Source organism: Elgaria multicarinata, chromosome 6 (assembly GCF_023053635.1).
Source record: "Elgaria multicarinata webbii isolate HBS135686 ecotype San Diego chromosome 6, rElgMul1.1.pri, whole genome shotgun sequence".
Lineage (NCBI taxonomy): Eukaryota > Metazoa > Chordata > Lepidosauria > Squamata > Anguidae > Elgaria > Elgaria multicarinata.
In genome coordinates this window covers 1,121,309-1,141,153 of record NC_086176.1, presented here as the reverse complement: position 1 = coordinate 1,141,153, position 19,845 = coordinate 1,121,309, and the positions used below count along the sequence as shown (strand labels likewise).

General features: G+C 45.9%; 1 protein-coding gene across 2 annotated transcripts in view; it reads left to right on the top strand.

The window, feature by feature from the left end:
• Window positions 1–19,845, top strand: part of NDST2 (N-deacetylase and N-sulfotransferase 2) — a 147,277-nt gene that overhangs the window by 96,854 nt on the left and 30,578 nt on the right. Inside the window, exons 1-2 of one of the 2 annotated variants that reach the window (XM_063128846.1) lie at window positions 6,098–6,116; window positions 7,907–9,302. In XM_063128846.1, coding sequence (XP_062984916.1) covers window positions 8,310–9,302 — 993 coding nt within the window. In that variant the 5' untranslated portion in view covers window positions 6,098–6,116; window positions 7,907–8,309. Of the gene's footprint in view, window positions 1–6,097; window positions 6,117–7,906; window positions 9,303–19,845 lie in introns of those variants that run through there. The other variant, XM_063128845.1, reaches the window with a different exon arrangement.

The window sequence follows — 19,845 nt, the reverse complement described above, 5'->3', positions numbered from 1 at the left end:
TCAAGATAAATATTTTCTTTAAAAGAACCTAAAGGGATTTGAAAAAAAAAGAAAAGAAAAGAAAGAACAGCTATTCTATCAAATATAAGATAAAACAAAGAAGAAAAATATCAGAATTTTAATTAAGTAAACTGTCATTTCATTAGGAGATGAGGGCACAAATTATCACTAATATTTTCTCAGCGATCATGGTGAGAGAGAGGTGGGTTTTTTTTTTTTAAAAAAATTACTTTAAACTGCCATCTTTCCCTCAATCTTTCACCAATCTTCTTGAAATTTTCAGGTTATATAACACTAACACTTCTTTCTGGCACATGTAAATTTCAGGAAGATTGGTGATTTTTTTTATTTTATTTTATGAATGTTAGAATGACCCCCCCTCCAATTACCCCTTTATCATGGTAGAATGGTTTTTTTCCAAATACGCAAACCCATGTCATTTTTGAATGACAAGTTGATATTAAAAAAAAAACCAACCATCTCTATTGCTATAGAAAAAGCTTCCCAGCCTGAATTCCTGAGAGTAGCTCTTACTCTACTCTGTTTACAACCCTGTTTAAAATTGTTGTCCTGCACCCTGCCATGGTAGTGTGGGGGAAGTTGGTGTGGCTGTAAAAGGGTTTATTTCTTGATATGTTCTAGTTCTTCTTCGTGGTCTCTGTGCATCACACTATGGGCTCTGCGCTTGCGCTGAGCTGTGCTTCGGAAAGGATCAATAGCTGAGTAAAAAAAACGTTTAGAAGGCGGGAACCCCTCCCCCACCGTCCAGCGCACATGCTCCCGCCCGCTCCCGCCTTCCCCTCAGTTCCTTTGCGACCGCTTACCTGCTAGCTTTGTCGGAAGGATCCTCCTCGTAAATTCTAACTAACTCTTATAGCTGAGCTTTTTCTCCGTGTTTTTTCTTCTCAAACCTCTTTTCCTTCTTACTTCTAATATTCTTCTCCCTAAAAAAAAAAAAAAAGAGAAATCTTTATTCTTGCCTTTTTTCTTAACTATATATACGTCTTCCTCTATACCTCTTCTTCCTCTTAAAACTATTCTCTACCTTGTATGGCCCTCAGGGCCGCATTTAGAAAGTGTGCCCGCTGCGGCACAAAACTTCCTGCAGCAGACGGCCACTCCCTTTGTGTCCTCTGCCTAGGAGAAGCCCATGTGGTAGAGACCTGCCACCACTGCCAGGCTTTCTCCAAACAAACCAGACGCCACAGATCCGATCGCCTAAAAGCTGAACTGTGGAAAAGAACGCTTCTCTCCGTAGACATGCCTAACCCTACGGGTTCACAAATGGCGACATCCCCCGTATCGATACCGAAAGCTTCGACATCATCAGCTCCCTCGGTATCTACGGCGCATAACGAGCCATCGCGCTCTATTACCATATCGACCGCGAAGAAGCTCGCTAAAAAGGCAAAAAAGCCAAGGTCATCCCCCGACGCCCAGCCTAAAAAGAAAAAGAAGCGTCCACTCCAAACGCGGGGGCTGTCGACAGCACAACACCCGCCACCAACTAGAGAGCGTTCAAACCCGCCTGATTGCCCGGTCACTGAACTTCTCTCGACACCATCGGAGGGGGAGATCAGAGAATCCTCGTTGTCACCGCAAAGGCCACTCCCTCCTCCTCCTCCTCCCAGGAGGACTTCGAGCGCTTTGTCACTAGTCAGACCTCCTTCAGCCAGTCAAGGGGCTCCACAGCTTTCTCCTCGACGCCCCTCTCCAAACCAAGAGCGTTCCGAGCAGGCAGTCACAACCGCACTGCAGCCCTCTTCTGAAGTTTACCGTCGACACCAGCACTCTCCAAGATCGACTTCCAGATACCGCTCTTCCGCATACAGAGAGCATTATCCGAGGGGCTACTACGACAACTACAGAGGACGATCTCGATCACCGCCACAGGACTGGGACAGATACTCGGACTACCGCTATCCAGGGGATTACCCTTACTATGACAGGGACCCTTATTTCGATCCCTACCCACATAGGAGTCGACCTCGCCTCCCGTCTTCGCAAAATATATCTGTACCACCGGTACCGCCTCGATCTCTATCTCTGCCACCTCAGCCTCAGGAAGATACATACCACGTACTACAGCCTGACCAGGCTTCCCAAGAAGGTTTTCAATCTGACTCTTCTTCCTCAAATCTCCAGCCATCGCTGCCTTCTCCTGGTGATGAAGTCGGCACGAAGGACCGCCCTTCACCATCAGAGGACATGGGTTCATTTTCGGAACAAGTCCTTTACATGGCCACTGCTCTAGGCGTTGACGCCCAGCAACACCAAGAACAGATCCACGATCCGTTCTTCGATAACATGTACACAGAAGCTTCGACGCCAACTGAGATCCCGTTCTTGCCTATCTTGCTTCAAACGTTAAAACAGACTTGGGAATCACCCTCGCTCATCTCGCCCACATCACGCAGGCTCGAATCCATGTATCGAGTTCAGTCTAAAGACGTTGAGTTCTTGTTTTCACACCCCAAGCCCAACTCGATAATCGTAGAGTCCTCGCATTCTAGGTCACAGAAAGCACACTCCTCTCCAGTCGATAAAGAGGGTCGCAGATTGGACTTTATGGGTCGTCGTGCTTACTCCACGTCAGCTTTAGGCCTTCGAGTAACTAATTACCAGGCACTGATGGTGCATTACCAGGCTTTTCTCTGGGACAAAATGGGCTCCCTGTGCGACTATCTGCCAGAGAGAGTTAGCAAGAGCTTTTCAAGCCCAAGCGTCCAGACTTTCTAAACTCCAAACCAACTCGACCCGACACCAAGCCGACTGTTACTCGAAACTCATGACAAACGCAGTAGCTCTCCGGCGTCACGCCTGGCTTAGATCCGCTGGTCTCACGCCAGAAGCCAGGTCACGAATCGAGAGCCTTCCCTTCGACGGGGATGGTCTTTTCAACTCGAAGACCGATGAACAGATGGACAACATCCAAAAGGCAAGAACAACTGCCAAAAAGATGGGCATCGGTCCACAGCAGCAGCAGCAACAGCAATCTCAGAAATCCCGTCGCTGGCCACGCCAATACCAACCATATTCGCAAAGGCAGACTTTCGACAAGACACCGAGATTCTAGCCTTCTCAAACCTTCCAGAGAAAGACGACTACCCCTCAGAACAAATTTAGATCTCAAAAGAGAGGGGACAATTTCTCTAAATGTTGTTTTTGACGCCACGCCACATCCTCGATCCCACCTTTTTCGGGACCGCCTCGCCCCATTCTTTCACGCATGGGAAAACATTACTACAGACTCCTGGGTATTGGACATCGTCCTTACGGGATACAGGATAGACTTCCAGACTCTCCCTCCCCTCGGCACTGTAAAGTATACAACACCGTCAGAAGTACTACTTCAAGAAACATTAACACTTCTGCACAAGGGAGCTATCGAAAAAATCCCCAAACAGCTTGCAACTGCAGGTTTTTTCTCCCGGTATTTCACAGTTCCGAAGCGGGACGGGGGTCTCAGACCTATATTGGACTTAAGGAACGTAAATTCCTTTATACGCTCCCAAAAATTCAAAATGACAACTTTGGGTACAACTCTGCAATTTTTGAGAAAAAATGCCTGGTTCGCCATCGTCGATCTCAAAGACGCGTACTTTCATATTTCTATCCACGAATCATGCCGTCACTTTCGACGCTTCGCCATAGGCAAGGACATCTACCAGTTTTGCGTACTACCCTTTGGCCTCACATCGGCCCCAAGAGTGTTCACCAAATGTATGGCAGTCGTCTGCGCCCATCTCCGCCTACTAGGCGTCGAGGTTTATCCATACCTAGACGACTGGCTCCTGGTATCAGACTCCAAACAACATCTCCAGAATCACATATCGACCACCATCTCCCTGCTCAACGACCTCGGACTATGTATAAACCACGAAAAGTCTGTTCTCCAACCAACTCAATCAATAACCTTCATTGGAGCCCGTCTCGACTCCATACTGACAAGAGCCTACTTACCACTCGAACGATCCCGTATACTAACGAAGAAAGCCCGAGTCATGATGTCAACCACTCGAACATCAGTACACTCTATCCAATGCCTACTAGGATACATGGCATCGACCGTCTTCGTCGTCGAATGGGCCAGGTTCAGAATGCGCCCCCTGCAACTGTGGTTCCTGCGACACTTCGACAAGTCACGCAACCCCAGACTACCTTTCCTCAGCCTTCCGAAACATGTAGCGCACTCTATCCAGTGGTGGACGATACCCCGGCATCTCCTTCACGGTGTTCCATTTCATCCAACACCGCCGTCGCGGGTCCTAACCACAGACGCTTCCACCATAGGCTGGGGAGCCCACTGCGGCCCACTCCAGATCCAAGATCGATGGTTGCGATCGGAGGCGAAAAACCACATAAACTTTTTAGAACTCGAAGCAGTAAGGAAAGCTCTGCTGGCATTCGAACCGGAACTTTCCAATCGACATGTCCAAGTCCTCACGGACAACACTACCGTCTTATGGCACATCAACAAGCAGGGCGGCACACGCTCTTCAAAACTCATCAACCTTACCCTGCAACTACTCAATTGGACTATTCCCAGAGGAATCCACCTCACTGCAATCCACATTGCCGGTACGGACAATACCCTAGCAGACTCTCTCAGTCGCCATATACGCCCCCAGCACGAATGGAAACTCTCAACCCCGGTAACCCATTACCTCTTCCATCTCTGGGGCCGACCGGACATAGAACTCTTCGCCTCCGAGGAGAACGCAGCCTGCAAACGTTATTGCTCCAGAGGAGGTGTAGGCACTGCCTCACTAGGGGACGCGTTCCTCCACAATTGGCACGGTCCTCTACTCTATGCATTTCCTCCGTTTCCCCTGCTCAACAAGGTCATAGCCAAGATCATCACGGACAATGCCAACTGCATACTGATTGCACCTCGCTGGCCCAGACAAACTTGGTTCTCCCCTCTTTTCCACATAGCAGACGAAGAACCTTACACTCTACCACTCATTCCATCTCTCCTATCCTGCAATCACGGCCAAATTCATCATCTGGACCTATGCACCCTCAACCTCTCGGCATGGAGGATACACAACGCCTAGCCGCACCTGCCTCCACACCTGATCTCCCCGCAGACATTAAAGAAATCTTATCTGCATCCATAAAACCCTCTACGAGGAACTCATACTCAAAGAAGTGGGCATCTTTTTCCGCTTTCGCCTCTGCCAACTCCTTCCTCCCTGAACAATGCTCACCTAAGGACGTCCTCCTCTTTCTCCACTACTTGTATTCTAAGGGTTTGCAGTACTCTTCCATTAGAGTATATCTCGCTGCATTATCAGCTCACAGGGGCGAAATCAAGGGCAGAACCCTGTTCTCCACTCCAATAATTAAAACATTTCTGAAAGGCCTAAAGAATCTAATTCCACCTATAAAGCCTATACACCCAACTTGGAGCTTGTCTGTAGTTCTCAATGCCCTCACTACAAAACCCTTCGAACCACTAGCCACTACATCGCTACACCTACTTACCTGGAAAGTTGCCTTCCTCGTTGCTATAGCATCCGGCCGAAGATCGAGTGAGCTCTGTGCACTCCATGTCGATCCACTGCTCACAGTATTCCACGCCGACAAAGTTGTTCTCCGCCCGGACCTTGCCTTCTTGCCTAAAATAGTTTCAGAATTCCACATCAATCAACCAATCATCTTACCGGCCTTTTTTCCTTCTCCCACCACCTCCCTTGAGAAACGATTACACTGCCTCGACGTCCGTAGGGCCCTCGCCTTTTATAAAGACAGGACCCAACCCTTCCGCACCACTAACAGACTCTTTGTTTGCTATGGAGGTGCTCAAAAAGGCCGAGCAGTCTCCTCCCAACGCCTTGCGGGATGGATAGCCAGTACCATTCGCCTTGCATACCAAACTTCAAAACTTCAAACCCCCCTCACTGTGGTAAGGGCACATTCCACCAGGAGTTTGGCCACATCCACTGCCTTCGCCAGAGGAGTTCCACTTATTGACATTTGCAAGGCAGCTACTTGGTCACGCCTGTTGACCTTCGTCAAACACTACAGTGTCGACACCCATTCCAGGAATGATTCCTCCTTCGGCAGGGCAGTCCTTTCGGCAGTCTTACAATGACACCGACCCTCCTCCGGTAAGTGAATGCTTGGTAATCGCCCATGGTGTGATGCACAGAGACCACGAAGAAGAAGAACAGGTTGCTTACCTGTAACTGTGGTTCTTTGAGTGGTCATCTGTGCAGTCACACAACCCTCCCTCCGTCCCCTCTACGGTGTCATGCCGGTTGTTCGACTCCGTCTTCCTCTCGGTGCCAGGTTCGATCTAGTCGCAAAGGAACTGAGGGGAAGGCGGGAGCGGGCGGGAGCATGCGCGCTGGACGGTGGGGGAGGGGTTCCCGCCTCCTAAACGGTTTTTTTACTCAGCTATTGATCCTTTCCGAAGCTCAGCTCAGCGCAAGCGCAGAGCCCATAGTGTGACTGCACAGATGACCACTCAAAGAACCACAGTTACAGGTAAGCAACCTGTTCTTTCTGCTTCAAAAACAGCACTATTAATAGCACTATTAACTTCAAGTCGCTTACTCTCTGCCTGTGGACATCTGAAGTCTTTTTCCATGGTCCTGAGCACCCTACCACGTTTCTTTTCATCTCAACTAGGGGTTTATGTGCTTGGCATCCTTGAAAACTGGAGTGTAAAGTTGGCACTTCTGAAAAAATGTTTTTCTACATTCCTGTTCATACTCTTTCTCCCTGTGTCTAATATTTTAAAACACAAACCCCTCTCCCAACAACACATTTAAATAACATTAGAGAAAGATTTTTTTTTATCATATGGTTGCTGTTGTTTTAAAAACAACAACACCCCTTTACCAGTGCCTAGATTGGATTGATGAAATTATATATTAGAGTAGAAATCTGAGTGAACTTGACAATTAGTTTTCCTGAAATCTTGAGTAGAAGAAATTAGTATTGACAACTGCTGAGTGATGAAATTCCAGAGGTCCTTGGGCATGGGTATACCAAATGACACACAGGGCATCCCGGAAGCAGGCAGGGATGATCCCTCCATTTTCCTGGGATAACCCTTAGGTGTAGGGAGGGCCCTTGCTCCCTCTTGTCATAATACCTAACAGTGGCAGGCTTTGCTGGGGAAGGAAATAATTGCAAGTTGATATCAGGAATTGGAGAGCATTTCTCATGATCAACCAACTCCAAATCAGTGTGGGAAATCTGGTACTTCTCTGGGATAAGGATCTGTTAATTTGATCTGTGTTATTCAGCAGAGGACCCTGTAAAATTGAATGCTATATCAAGAGCGAGTTACTGACTTACTCCAAGTCCAGCTTTGAAAGTCATGGCAGTGGTGAAATTGCAGCTAAGGTCACATCATATAAACCAATAACAAACGCAAGTGCTGTGTTACGTCAGCTGTGTAGTCAAAACAGGGCTACTGAGAATCAAGGAGGAGATATCATCATGCTCAGGGGATCCTCAAAGTTTGTAGATGTAGAAAAAATCTTTGGGGGTGGGGGAACCTCAACAACAAGATGACCACAATCCCAAAACAGCCCAATATAGACTGAGCATGCTCAGTGCCACAGAATGCTCAGTGTGTGTTGTGGAAGAACAGAAAATAGGAGAAGGGGAGGTGTGGGTGGTTTTGGTGGTGGGATGGAAGGGAGTGGAATATTCAGAAATATGACAGTATGGCTGTCAGGAACACTGTACAGAAGCCCGTCTCACTGCAACATGTTGTTGCAGGGTCCGTGTTTCTCTCACAGTTAATCCCCACAGCATGCCACGTCAGAGTGAGAAGGATGTGATTCTGTTCAGCAAGCCCAGGTCTTGCATTATACCACAACACATGTCTCAAAGGCCCCTTAGTTTATCTACCCTTTACAATTAATGTCTTTCTTACTTCCAGGTTGCCAACCGAGGATGACCATCATGTGACTGGCAAGCCAGATAACTGAGGCAACTCTTCAGTTTGAGGAGAGCCTCCGCTTTCCCTTCCCCTGATATCTGACATTTGCTTCTGAAGCCAAGAATTCTTTGCTGTACATGACCCACCTCCTTCCTAGGTCTTTTCGGAGCCTGTGGAGAAGCAGAGGAAGAAACCAGCACTCAGAGGAGCAATGGGACTTGAAGTCACTTGAGATAAATGGCAGATCACTGGGAATCTAGTCTTGTAGCTGTTTGCTTAAGCTTTATCCCCCTCTGCAGCCCACATTTATTCTCAGTGAGCTGCCACTGGCTCTTCCAGTGGTGGCGTTGGAGACACCGAAGGCAGCTTGGTCGGCGCCAAGCTTGAGGAAGTCCGCCTCATCATGATTCAGCTGTGGAAAGTTGTGAGGCATGTGCGACAGTTGGAGCTCCACAGATTGATCCTGCTACTCATTGCCTTCAGCCTGATCTCCATGTGCTTCCTGGCTTATTATGTCACCAACAGCCCCAAAATCAAGGAACCACCCCCATTGCCGTTCAGTGATTGTAGCAACCAGCACCGGGTCCTCATCCAGCCCCAGGCGAGCTGGAGACTTACAAAATCAGTGGATAACTCACGCACAGACCCTGTTGTGCTTGTCTTTGTGGAAAGCATTTATTCTCAATTGGGTCAGGAGATAGTGGCTATCTTGGAATCCAGCCGGTTTAAATACAGGACAGAGATTGCCCCTGGAAAGGGGGATATGCCGACTTTGACAGACAAAGACCATGGCCGATATGCTCTTATTATCTATGAGAACATCCTTAAATATGTGAACCTGGATACCTGGAATAGGGACCTGTTGGACAAATACTGTGTGGAATATGGAGTGGGCATTATTGGTTTCTTCAAGGCAAATGAGAACAGCTTGCTTAGCGCTCAGCTCAAGGGCTTTCCCCTATTCCTACATTCCAACCTGGGGTTACGAGACTATCACATCAACCCCAGTGCCCCGCTGCTGTATGTGACCCAGGCTAACGAAGTGGAACAAGGCCCTCTGCCTGGCGATGACTGGACAGTGTTTCAGTCAAATCACACGACCTACGAACCCGTGTTGATGGCTAGCACCAAATCATCAGAGTCAATCCCTCACCTGACCACCCACAGAGCTCTACATGCTACAGTGGTGCAAGACCTTGGTCTGCATGATGGCATTCAGCGGGTCCTTTTTGGTAATAACCTCAACTTCTGGCTGCACAAGCTCATCTTTGTTGATGCTATTGCTTACCTGACTGGCAAGCGTCTTTGTCTGACCCTTGATCGCTACATCCTTGTGGACATCGATGATATCTTTGTTGGCAAAGAGGGCACACGCATGAAGGTGTCTGATGTAGAGGTAAAGTTGGGTAAAGGAGGGTGGGAGTGTAAAAGAAATACATGTCAGAACCCCCCGATGCTGCTTACCTCTGATGGGTGTGAACATTGTTTGCTGTACCAGCTTGTAATATGGAAGGGCAGCCCCTACCATCATGATGCTCCCTGTCTTCCCATTCTGTTGTTCCTGAGCAATACATTTTATGTAACATAGCATTTTTTCCTCCTCTGAATTTTGAGAACACTGTCAGGCTTTGTAAGAAGCAAAAGATCGAATTTCCTCTGTTTTGAAATGCTCACCCCTAGCCCTGACGACATGATAATAAGTCTGGACATCACAACGTGCTGTGGAGTGGGGTTGGGAAACAGGGTGTCATGATGTCAGGATACGAGTAAGTTTTATTAGCTGTTATAGAGAGGAAGAGAAGAGCTGGTCACGCAGCTGCCATTTGGGGCAGCAGTTGTGAGTTTAGCATCACATTTAGTTTGGCTGTAAGAGATGCAGAGAGGTCAGCCTTGTTCTCTCACTTTCAAATCCAGGAGTTAAGCCACTGCATCACATTGGACTTCTGAACTTCTGAGATGAAGGCTGCAAGTAGCTCTTTTCTGTCTCAATATGATGGAGAGTAAGGGGTGGGGGTTTTTGAGGCTCTTCCTTCTCAACATGAGGACTGATGCCTATGAAACTGGACTATGTGGCATCTTCTTGACATGGGCTCACACAACAGCTGCCAACTTTAGGCCTGTTGAAAGTGATCACCACAAGCCCTCTCAAATATAGTTTGTAGTGTTACGGAAGAGTCTGGTTTGCTGCAACCCTCACTTCTTTAAAAAGAATAATCAGTTATTATTTTTGAAGTGAGGTGGAGCATATTTAGAGATTTGAATTAAAAGGAGTTCCTTCTTAAAAAAACACTGCACATAGAAATACCTGGCTTTTCCTGAACTACTGCTGTTGTGTGGTTTCTATTGTCTGTATTAATCCTTATGATCTTAGACTGGGGCTTCTTCACGCTGGACATTTTCCCATGTAGAGATTGTCTCCATATACAAGGGGCCACAAATTTGATTGCTACGTCACCCCCATCTACTCAGATGATCGTCCCTGGCCTGCATGTTCATCCCAAAGATTCACCCTCCTAAATTCTTAGTAAATTCCAGAGAATTGGGGTTAAGGATGGGGGTCAGTCTTCCTTCACGCCAGATGTTGGGGAAGAAGTGAGAGGGATTCAGTGCAAAGAGAGAGAAGACCTTGCCCCATCTTTTTGAGTCCTCTGGCATGTTCCAAGAACTCAGGACAAGTGTTTGGGTGGTTGTTGTTGTTGTTTAATCACTGCACCATGCTTTGGAGAGGGAAAGAAATGGTGCCAGTTGTTTTCACTGCTTTCCTCTTTTCCAGCGCTCCATGCCTTTCCAAAGACCTCTGCATATACCAGAGGATTATGAAGAGACCAAAAATAATGGCTGGCTACTAAGCCAGTCCATATTCATGGATCCCTATCCGCGTAAGAAAAAAAGAGTGTGTAAAGCGGATATGAGAGGGATGCAGTAGGAGAGGCAGAAATCCCCAATTACCTGACCCTTTGTGAGAATGTTCAGGACCAGCCCTTATACTTGAGCTACTGGACAACCTAGCTATCATCTTGTGTTTAGCAGTAGAAATCCTAAGCCCACATCACAAGGGCAATCCCTTTTAAAGCCGAGCAAGCAATGACTCTGTTTATCTCAGGGAAATTGCGCACTCTCTATAGGTAACAGGCTACGATTGTTAAAAGATTTTCTGCAAACAAGCTCAGAGTAGCCAGAACCACAGCGTCACAGATGAAACTATATTACACACTGTTATCCACACTAGGAAAAAGGTGTAAGGTTTCTCTAGCCACAGGAAAAGCGAACTCTGACGGGTCATTCTAAAATATGTTTTGTTTAGCAGAGTGAAATGGAGCAATAATCTGAGACCAGTAAAACAGAATTTCTGGCAAAGCATTTAAAAGAGGCTCTTTGATTTCAGAGCTGGAGGTTAATGAATTTTCATATTTGTTAGAGCAAGAGATAATTTCATGGGTTTGTTGTTGACTTCTCAGAGGGAAAAGTGAAGGGGAATTTCCCAGGGACGAAATAGCTGGTGTTTTTTCCTGACATTTAACCTAGAAGAGATTCGGGAGTATTAGCTCAATGCCATAGTAAGCTTAAATATTAAAGATCCTGCTGTCTTGGTTCCTAAAGGAGCCAGATTGTGTGTTGTTGGGGAGAAATTGCTTGGAAGAAGCATCTTTCTTTAGTGATGTGTACTGGTTAGCAAGTTGAGTAAATATTGCAAATTATGTGAATATACTTAATATGAATGCTTAATTCGCTTGTACAAATTAGTTTCATAGAATTTTACTATCTATTATTGAGGGGGGGTTTAGTCAGGAATTGAGGAAGGAAGATTGGGGTTTGTAGAAAGCTGCAGGGCAACAGATGTAGAGAGCATGTTCGGTTGTACCATATGTGGGGAATGTTCAAGTAAACAATAATCACCTCTGCAACCCAAAAAGCCAGGAAAGTGAAACTTGTATTTGTTTTATAGAAAACAAATGCAAGTGAGATTTCTGGGATTTGCCAGTCATATCTATTGCTTAGGCTTCACTAGTGGTTAAAAAGTGATTATTGTGTGATACTGATCCAAGTTCCTCCCATCATCCATTATTTATTTATTTATTTATTTGCAATATTTATATACTGTTCCCCATTGAAAATTTTGGAGTGGTGACCAAGATAAAATAAAATAAAATCAGAATAAAACACGTTAAAATAGATTTTAAAAGAAGCAAAATGTACAGTGAACCATGGCTGGTCATTAAGGAAAGGCTTCCTGGAATAATAATGTTTTCAGGAGGCTCTGAAAGGAATACAAAGTTGGCTTCAGCCTGACCTCCAGAGGCAGGGAATTCCATCACACTGAAGGCTCTTCCCCAGGTGGACTCCAGTCTGAGGATGGGTCTATGTGGAACCACCAGGAGCAGGCCCTCGGATGACCTCAGGTTGGTAGAGCTCTCTCAGGTATCCTGGTCCCAAGTTTTTTAGCCCTGGAGTCCCCCTACAGGCGTACTAGCATCTATGACCTCAGCCAGCACCCAAGAAACCTCTGTGCACCCACCCCTTCTGAAGTGCTTCCCCCACTTCTGAAGTGTGCAGGAGCAATTTCGGCCTTGGAAAAGACATAGAGGTGAGAGAGGAAGTGTGAAGAGCATAACTCTTTCCCACTTCCTCTTTGATCTCTGTCGAGATCAGGGGGTTGGACTCGATGGCCTTATAGGCCCCTTCCAACTCTACTGTTCTATGATTCTGTCTGAAAAAGTGCACAGTCTAATGTGTCTGGATTTTTCTGGATCCTTGTCTGTACGTGTCCCTATCCCCAGTGTCTATCCATTCACAAAATGGTTGGTGTGTCACACCGACAAACAGAAAGGGGGGGAATTACACACACACACACACTTTGTGGGGGAGGGCACACATAGGCCCGAAGGGAGGGGGAGGCACACTTCACTCTTTCCCTTCTCTTCCCCCCATTTTTTCTCTCTGACTTCCTTTTAAAACATTTTAATACTTTGTGCTTGGCTCCTCTTACCAGCCTGGAAAAGTACATAAAGTTGAAAGAGCAAGTATGAAAAAGTCATGTCTTCATTGCTTCCCCTGTGTACTTTTCAAGGTTGAAATCACTTCTGAAAGGGAAGAAAAGCCATTGAACAGGTGAGACGGGTCCCTGAGGCTTCGCCCACACCTTTGCCAGCACCGTGGAGGTCTTCAGGGTTTCTGTTGTGCCCACTGGAATCACGTTGGATACCCCAGTGAAAGCTATCCTTGTATCAAAGGACTTATTTGCTTTCTTCCCTTGTGGAGATGTGCAAACTGTCCTTGCATGTGAAGCTCGTCCACATGGAAGTCCGTTTGGCACCAGAAGGGAAAGTGCAGGGTCAGGCAGCTCAAGTTAGTGACACTTCCTGCTCCATCCACATCTACACTAACAGAGAGGATAGTTAAGGCTAGATGTAATTTTGTGATCTATTACACTCTTAAGGGATGGTCTGCTCCGCAATCCCTCCTTCTTGGGTATAGGAGCTGGAAACCCTGGACATAATATCCTGGCTAAATGTATTCCTCTCTATTTTGAAAAAAAATTTAACCAGATTAGGTGATACCTGATTACTTGTAAAGATGTAGAGTATTTGGCTCCATTCAGTTCAGGTGTGGTCCTAAGATTATAAAGGGAAAAGATGTGGGATTAGTTTTTAATCCTTAATAGCAACTGTTATTGCCCAATTTCGGTAGCAAAAATATTTTACAAATAAAAATTGTTAAGTATGAATAGGTGCAGAATTGCTTTCAATATTTTAGAGAAGATGCAATAAGATATTTCTGGAAATGTTTTCCTTCCTTTCCCATCTTTTCTTATTGATAATTTATTATTAATCTGGTTCATACTTTAAGATTCCAACTCCAAAAACGTTACGTTTTAAATCAGCATTAGAGAACATGCAGAAGGTGCTTAGAACTGGGGATTTAAAGTAAAACAAAAAATATAGTCGCAGCTGCTACAAGAAACGGGTGGTTTGGGATTTATCATCTGACAGATACGTTGTCATAGTAACCCAAGCCAGGCTTTAAATCACCCTTAGTGCACAAGAGGGCGATAAGCTTCTTATCATCCTCATCCTCTCTTTTCCCATCCACACCAAACTTTCACAGCAATGGGAGCCTGTCTGCTCAAAGATAGCAAACTCATTGTAGCCAAAATGGGGCCACTGAGAAGTAAGAGGGAGGTATTAGCATGGCTCAGGGAAACTCTGAGTACAAAAAACTTTTTAAAAACAACGTACACACACACACACACACACACACACACACACACACACACACACACACACACAAAACAGTCTAAGGAGGGGTCTGAAGACCTGGACAAGGGGGAAGTAGCATAGTCAGTAGCCACAGAATGTAGATAAAATGGTTGTTGGTGTCCTGTAATCTTGTTTACTATTGGCAGAAATACTTAACTTTAGCATAGAAATAAAATATTGGGATCATTCCCAAAGATGTGATGTGAACACAGCAGATGAGGAAATAGCTTCTTCAAATGGGGAAAAATAGCTCAAGGTCAACAGTTAAGATTGATCAATACAAGTTTTATTTTACCACAGAGTATTTTATATAAGAGAAGAATGCCTAATTAGTATACCAGTCCCCTTGGACTTGGACTGGCACACAATTCCTAATAGCAATAATAGAGATAAAGGAAGACAGAGGCAAGGAATTAGTGGTTGCTAAATAAAGAAACAGAGAAACAGGCTTCGGAAACTGCATGGCTGCGTTGACAATAGTCAACGATGTGGTAATAATCTACTCAATAGTTGTTTATCTAGGGTTTCAGACAACATGATAATAAGCAACCGTAGTGTGGATTAGGATCAGCGTTGAGTTGACTATTAGTCCATGTTGAGTTTACTCACTCATCCCGCCTCCCCCCAATCCTCTCGCTAGTATCCCATCAGCCATTCCTGCTGAAAATCTGCCGGCTGGACTGGAGCAGCAGCCACCGCTCTGACCACTCTTGCCTTGCTGAGGAAATAACCAACAGTGACCTCCACACAACACAATAACCAATGGTGGTTATTTGTGTTGGTTATTTTGGCCAATTAACCAACCGTTGATTAAAAAACCTACTGCCACACAACATAATAACCTATATTGGGTTAAATAACTGTCAACTATTTAAACTGCAGTTGGTTATCATGTTGTCTGAACCCAGTCTATGTGGAGAACTCAACTATAGATGGCACAGAATGGCCATGTGAGTGCCAGAAAAGGACAGATCAAGAGAAATATCAGAAGAGAAGGAAACTCAGCCAAAGCAGGTATATTTGCCTTGTTCCAGAATAAGGGTAACATTTCACCTCCTAGTTGCTCACACATAGAGGGCACAGGTTATCCCCTGGTCGTCTACCTTTCAGTTATGAATTCATTATGAGATAAATGCCCTGGCTGACCTGATACTCATGATTACCATGTTGCTCAGGAATAGCCAAATAGATGGATACATCCAGATGGCACTGCTAGACTTCCAGTACTCGCAAAGATGATGGGGAGACTGAACGACTGACTAAGCTTTTATTAGAGCTAAAACAATTTAGTTGCAAAAATAGCATTTGGCATGTGGGGAACCTTAAAAGCAAGGCCTCTCCTTAGCCCTTGACTATTTTCAGGAAAATAACAAATATGCAGAGAGGTAATGGAACAGGGGAAATGAGATAAGTGCAGGTTGGGGGAAATTAGCTAAAACCATGGGCCTGCAAGTGATTACATTTGACTTGAGGCCCTGGGGGGAAAAAACTCAGGACAATCCCCAAGAGTCCTTGCTTGTCCACGAAATTAATAGACCACTGGACTTGGAGTTAGCAACTCATAGGCACAGTTTTCCAGAACACATGGCTCTCCAGAGGGGTGAGTATTAAGCCCACAGATTGGTGTAAGGCTGTGCCCCATTTGGAAGCTCAAAATCTCAATGGGTGCTTCATCGGGGGGTGAAGCTCTATCCGGGTATGCAGTGCAACAGGTCTGTGTGGCAACCAAGGCAACTAGGTGGTCCAAGCATAGAGAGGGCAGGCACTGCCTGGGAATGTGGGCTATGCACCAGGAGTCTGCTAGAAAAGATGACGAGGAACAGGCTTAAGAGCCAAGCAAACCCTGAGCTTAGCTGGGAACTCTGTGACAGCGAGTCTGGCCATGCTAAGTCCTGTGACTGGAGAGAGGAGAAAAGCGCCCAAACTCAAGGGCAGTCATAGATGTCAAAACAAAAGTTACAAAACTGTCAGGGATGCTTTAGGGTGGATTCCTGCATTGAGCAGGGGGTTGGACTCGATGGCCTTGTAGGCCCCTTCCAACTCTGCTATTCTATGATTCTATGAAAACTGGCTCTGGGCTAGACTCAAGATTGACTCTGGCTATTTGATTCAGTTAAAGCTATCTGATTGATCATTAGAAAAAATGCCAGTCCTCTGGGTGACGGAGATATGCAGAGCACAAGGACATCATGAGAACTGTTCATGTGATGCTTTAACCAACTTGTCATGTTTTTGCCCTTTTTCAGGAGTAAGTTACACACACACACACACACACACACCAGTATTTTGACCTTCACTAAACTGATCAGCTAACTAAAATTTCCTATAAATGGATACACCTGGTTTGTGGTCCAGTAGGTATTGTATTGACAGTAAATACATATGAATCAAAATAAATTGAGAGACAGTCTTTATAAAAACTTATTATTTCTTCGAACCTCAAACAGTATTTACAGGATAACAAGATATGGTATGAGAACACAGAACATTTACAACACACACATGTACTGTTAAAGATAACAAACAAAAACATTTCAAAAGATTTCTTTAAAATACTAAGGAGCATGTCTTTCAAAAATGAAACTTTTTCCTTACTCAGATGAACTTTCTGAGCAGTCCCAAGGGAGAAGAGAAAAGTCAAGAAGAGCCGTTGGCAGCAGTCCGACCCACGAGCTGGGCCGAGGTCCTAGCGGAAGAGCCTGCCAATCCCAGATGTGGTGCATGTAATTAACTTTAAGAGGGTCTTTGTAAATCATCCCTTGACAATCTAGTGATTGAGTTACAATGCTAAACAAAAAGATTTTACCCCCTTTGCTTCTGAGCGATATGTTTATCCCAGACAAGACTTTAGACTTCAGGTCTTATCTGAGTCTCTTTCCTTCAACCTAGGGTCTTTGGACTAGTTTAACTATTAATTCTTCTGAACATTTGCTCCCCAAAATATCCCTTCATTTCATCACCAAGAGCAGAAATGCCAAAAATATTTTTTAACAGATATTCACTTAGTTCTTCTTCGTGGTCTCTATGCATCACACATATGGGCTTTGCGCCTGCGCAGAGACCGAACCGGAACCTTCTATAGCTAAGTGGAACGTTTTTGGCGGGAACCCCTCCCTCACACTACCACGCATGTCCATGGGGTTCCCGCCGTTACCTCAGTTCTTCGTCGTCCGCCATTGTGCTTAGACCATAGAACCAAACCTCTTAGCGTTTTTCTCTTCAAAATACTTCTAACTCACTCTAATCTTTCTATTTCTTCTCTCCGCACTCTTCTCACTCTTCTTTGTTATTCTATCTAAATATATATATATATATATATATATATATATATATATATTAATAGTAGTTAGATTTTTTCTCGGCGACTTTCGTCGCAGTGCCTAGCCTTATGGCAGTTAAGGCCCCATTTCGCAAGTGTGTGAAATGTGGAGCTAAGCTCCCTCCAACTGACGGACACTCCCTGTGCGTCTTGTGCCTAGGTGAAGGCCATAAGGTGGAGACTTAGAATGGCTCAGGTGTTAGGACTGGACATCCAACAAACGGACGAATCGGTGGTCGATCCAATCTATGACGTTTTCCAGTCCACAACCAACCAACGACTGGCCATCCCTATTCCACATGCTTTAAAGCAAACAGCTCAATTATCTTGGAAGGCGCCGGCCGCGACTCAAGCTACATCGAAAAGACTAGAGACCCTCTATCGAGTCCAAGAAGAAGAGGTACAGTTTCTGGTCCAACATCCAAAGCCTAATTCGATCGTAGTGGAGTCGGCTCAAGGCCACCCACAGAAGACACATTCTGCACCCGTGGACAGAGAAGGCAGAAAGTTGGACCATACGGGCAGGAGGATTTACTCCTCCGCCTCTTTGGGCATCAGGGCATCAGCCTACGAGGCTACCGTGGCACAATACCAGCTCTTCCTCTGGGAGAAAATAGGATCACTATGTGAACATCTCCCAGAGGACAAAAAAGAGCTGGCACGAGTTTTTCAGAACGAGGCCTCAGCCATAGCCAGGCAGCAGTTATCCACGGCGCGGCACCAAGTTGACTGCCACTCAAAGTCCATGATGGGGGCTGTTTCTTTGAGAAGGCATGCTTGGCTGATGTCCGCAAACCTGGCTTATGACACCAAAGCCAGAATTGAGAACATGCCTTTCGATGGCGAAGGCTTGTTCAATGGTAAAACAGACGAGACCTTAGACTCTCTATATAAGGCTCGTACAACAGCCAAAAAGATGGGGTTCATTGCGCCTCCTACGCAATACAAGCCAAGACGATGGTCGAGGCCGCCTGCTCAACAACAACAGCAGCGGCCCTACTATCAAGGTCAGCAGAGGCAGCAGCAACAACAGCTCCAAAGGAAGCGACCTTACCAAGGCAGATACCAGCAGGACAAATGTCAGCCCGACTTCTCTAAGAAGCAGCGGGTTTGACTTCTTTATCCCAGATCCACCTCCCTTTGCGAACCGCCTAGCACCACATTACCATCAATGGGAGTCAATAACATTGGACTCCTGGGTGCTCACTATCATCAGCTCGGAGTATGCCATCGAGCTCGATGTCCTTCCTCCTTCTTCGGGGGTGAAAGTAACGGCGCCATCCCCTCCTCTGCTTCTCGAGATACAGACCCTCCTAGCGAAAGGAGCCATCTCTCCCGTACCCGCAGAGGAATTCAATCAGGGGTTTTTCTCCCGATACTTCACGGTCCCGAAGAAAGATGGAGGTCTTCGACCGATCATGGACCTAAGGCAATTAAACAAATTCATCACCCCGAGGAAGTTTCGTATGACAACGATTACTTCTATTCTGCAGCTCCTATACAAAGGGCTTTGGTTCGCTGTGGTGGATCTGAAGGATGCGTATTTCCATATCTCCATCAGGAAGTCGCATCAAGTTTACCTTCGTTTTTCGATCGGTGCATCGCAGTACCAGTTCACCGTTCTTCCCTTCGGGTTGGCCACGGCACCGAGGGTCTTCACGAAGGTGATGGCGGTAGTTTGCGCCCATCTAAGACAAAAAGGAATTTACATATACCCTTATTTGGACGATTGGCTTCTGGTAGCGGACAACAGCAACACGCTTCAGAAGGACATTTCAACCACCCTCAAACTGTTGGGCTCGTTGGGTCTGTGGGTCAACGAGGAGAAATCCATCTTGACCCCACATCAGAGGCTGGACTTTATAGGGGTAACCCTATCGTCTCGGGAAGGGAGAGCTTACCTGCCCTCGACCAGAGCAAGCACCCTTCAAGATTTAGCCATCGCTACTGAGAGCCACCGAAAGGTCTCGGCATGGACAATCCAGAGGCTATTAGGCTTGATGGCAGCTACAACTGCAGTCATCAGGTTTGCAAGACTCAGAATGAGAATATTGCAGGCCTGGTTTTTAAGAACATTCGATCTTCGGTACGATGCCCGACGAACTTACCTGTCAATCCCGACGCAAGTAAGGGCATCTCTGAAATGGTGGTTTTCGATGTCGACGCTCCTAGAAGGGGTTCCGTTCCAACAAAAAACTCCTACGGTAACGATCACGACGGATGCATCGTTGATCGGATGGGGAGCACACTGCGACTCCCTCACGGCTCAGGGCCGTTGGCCTTCTTTTCAGAGGGAACATCATATCAACCACCTAGAACTGCTAGCGGTGAAGAATGCAATAAAAACTTTTTCACAAATGATC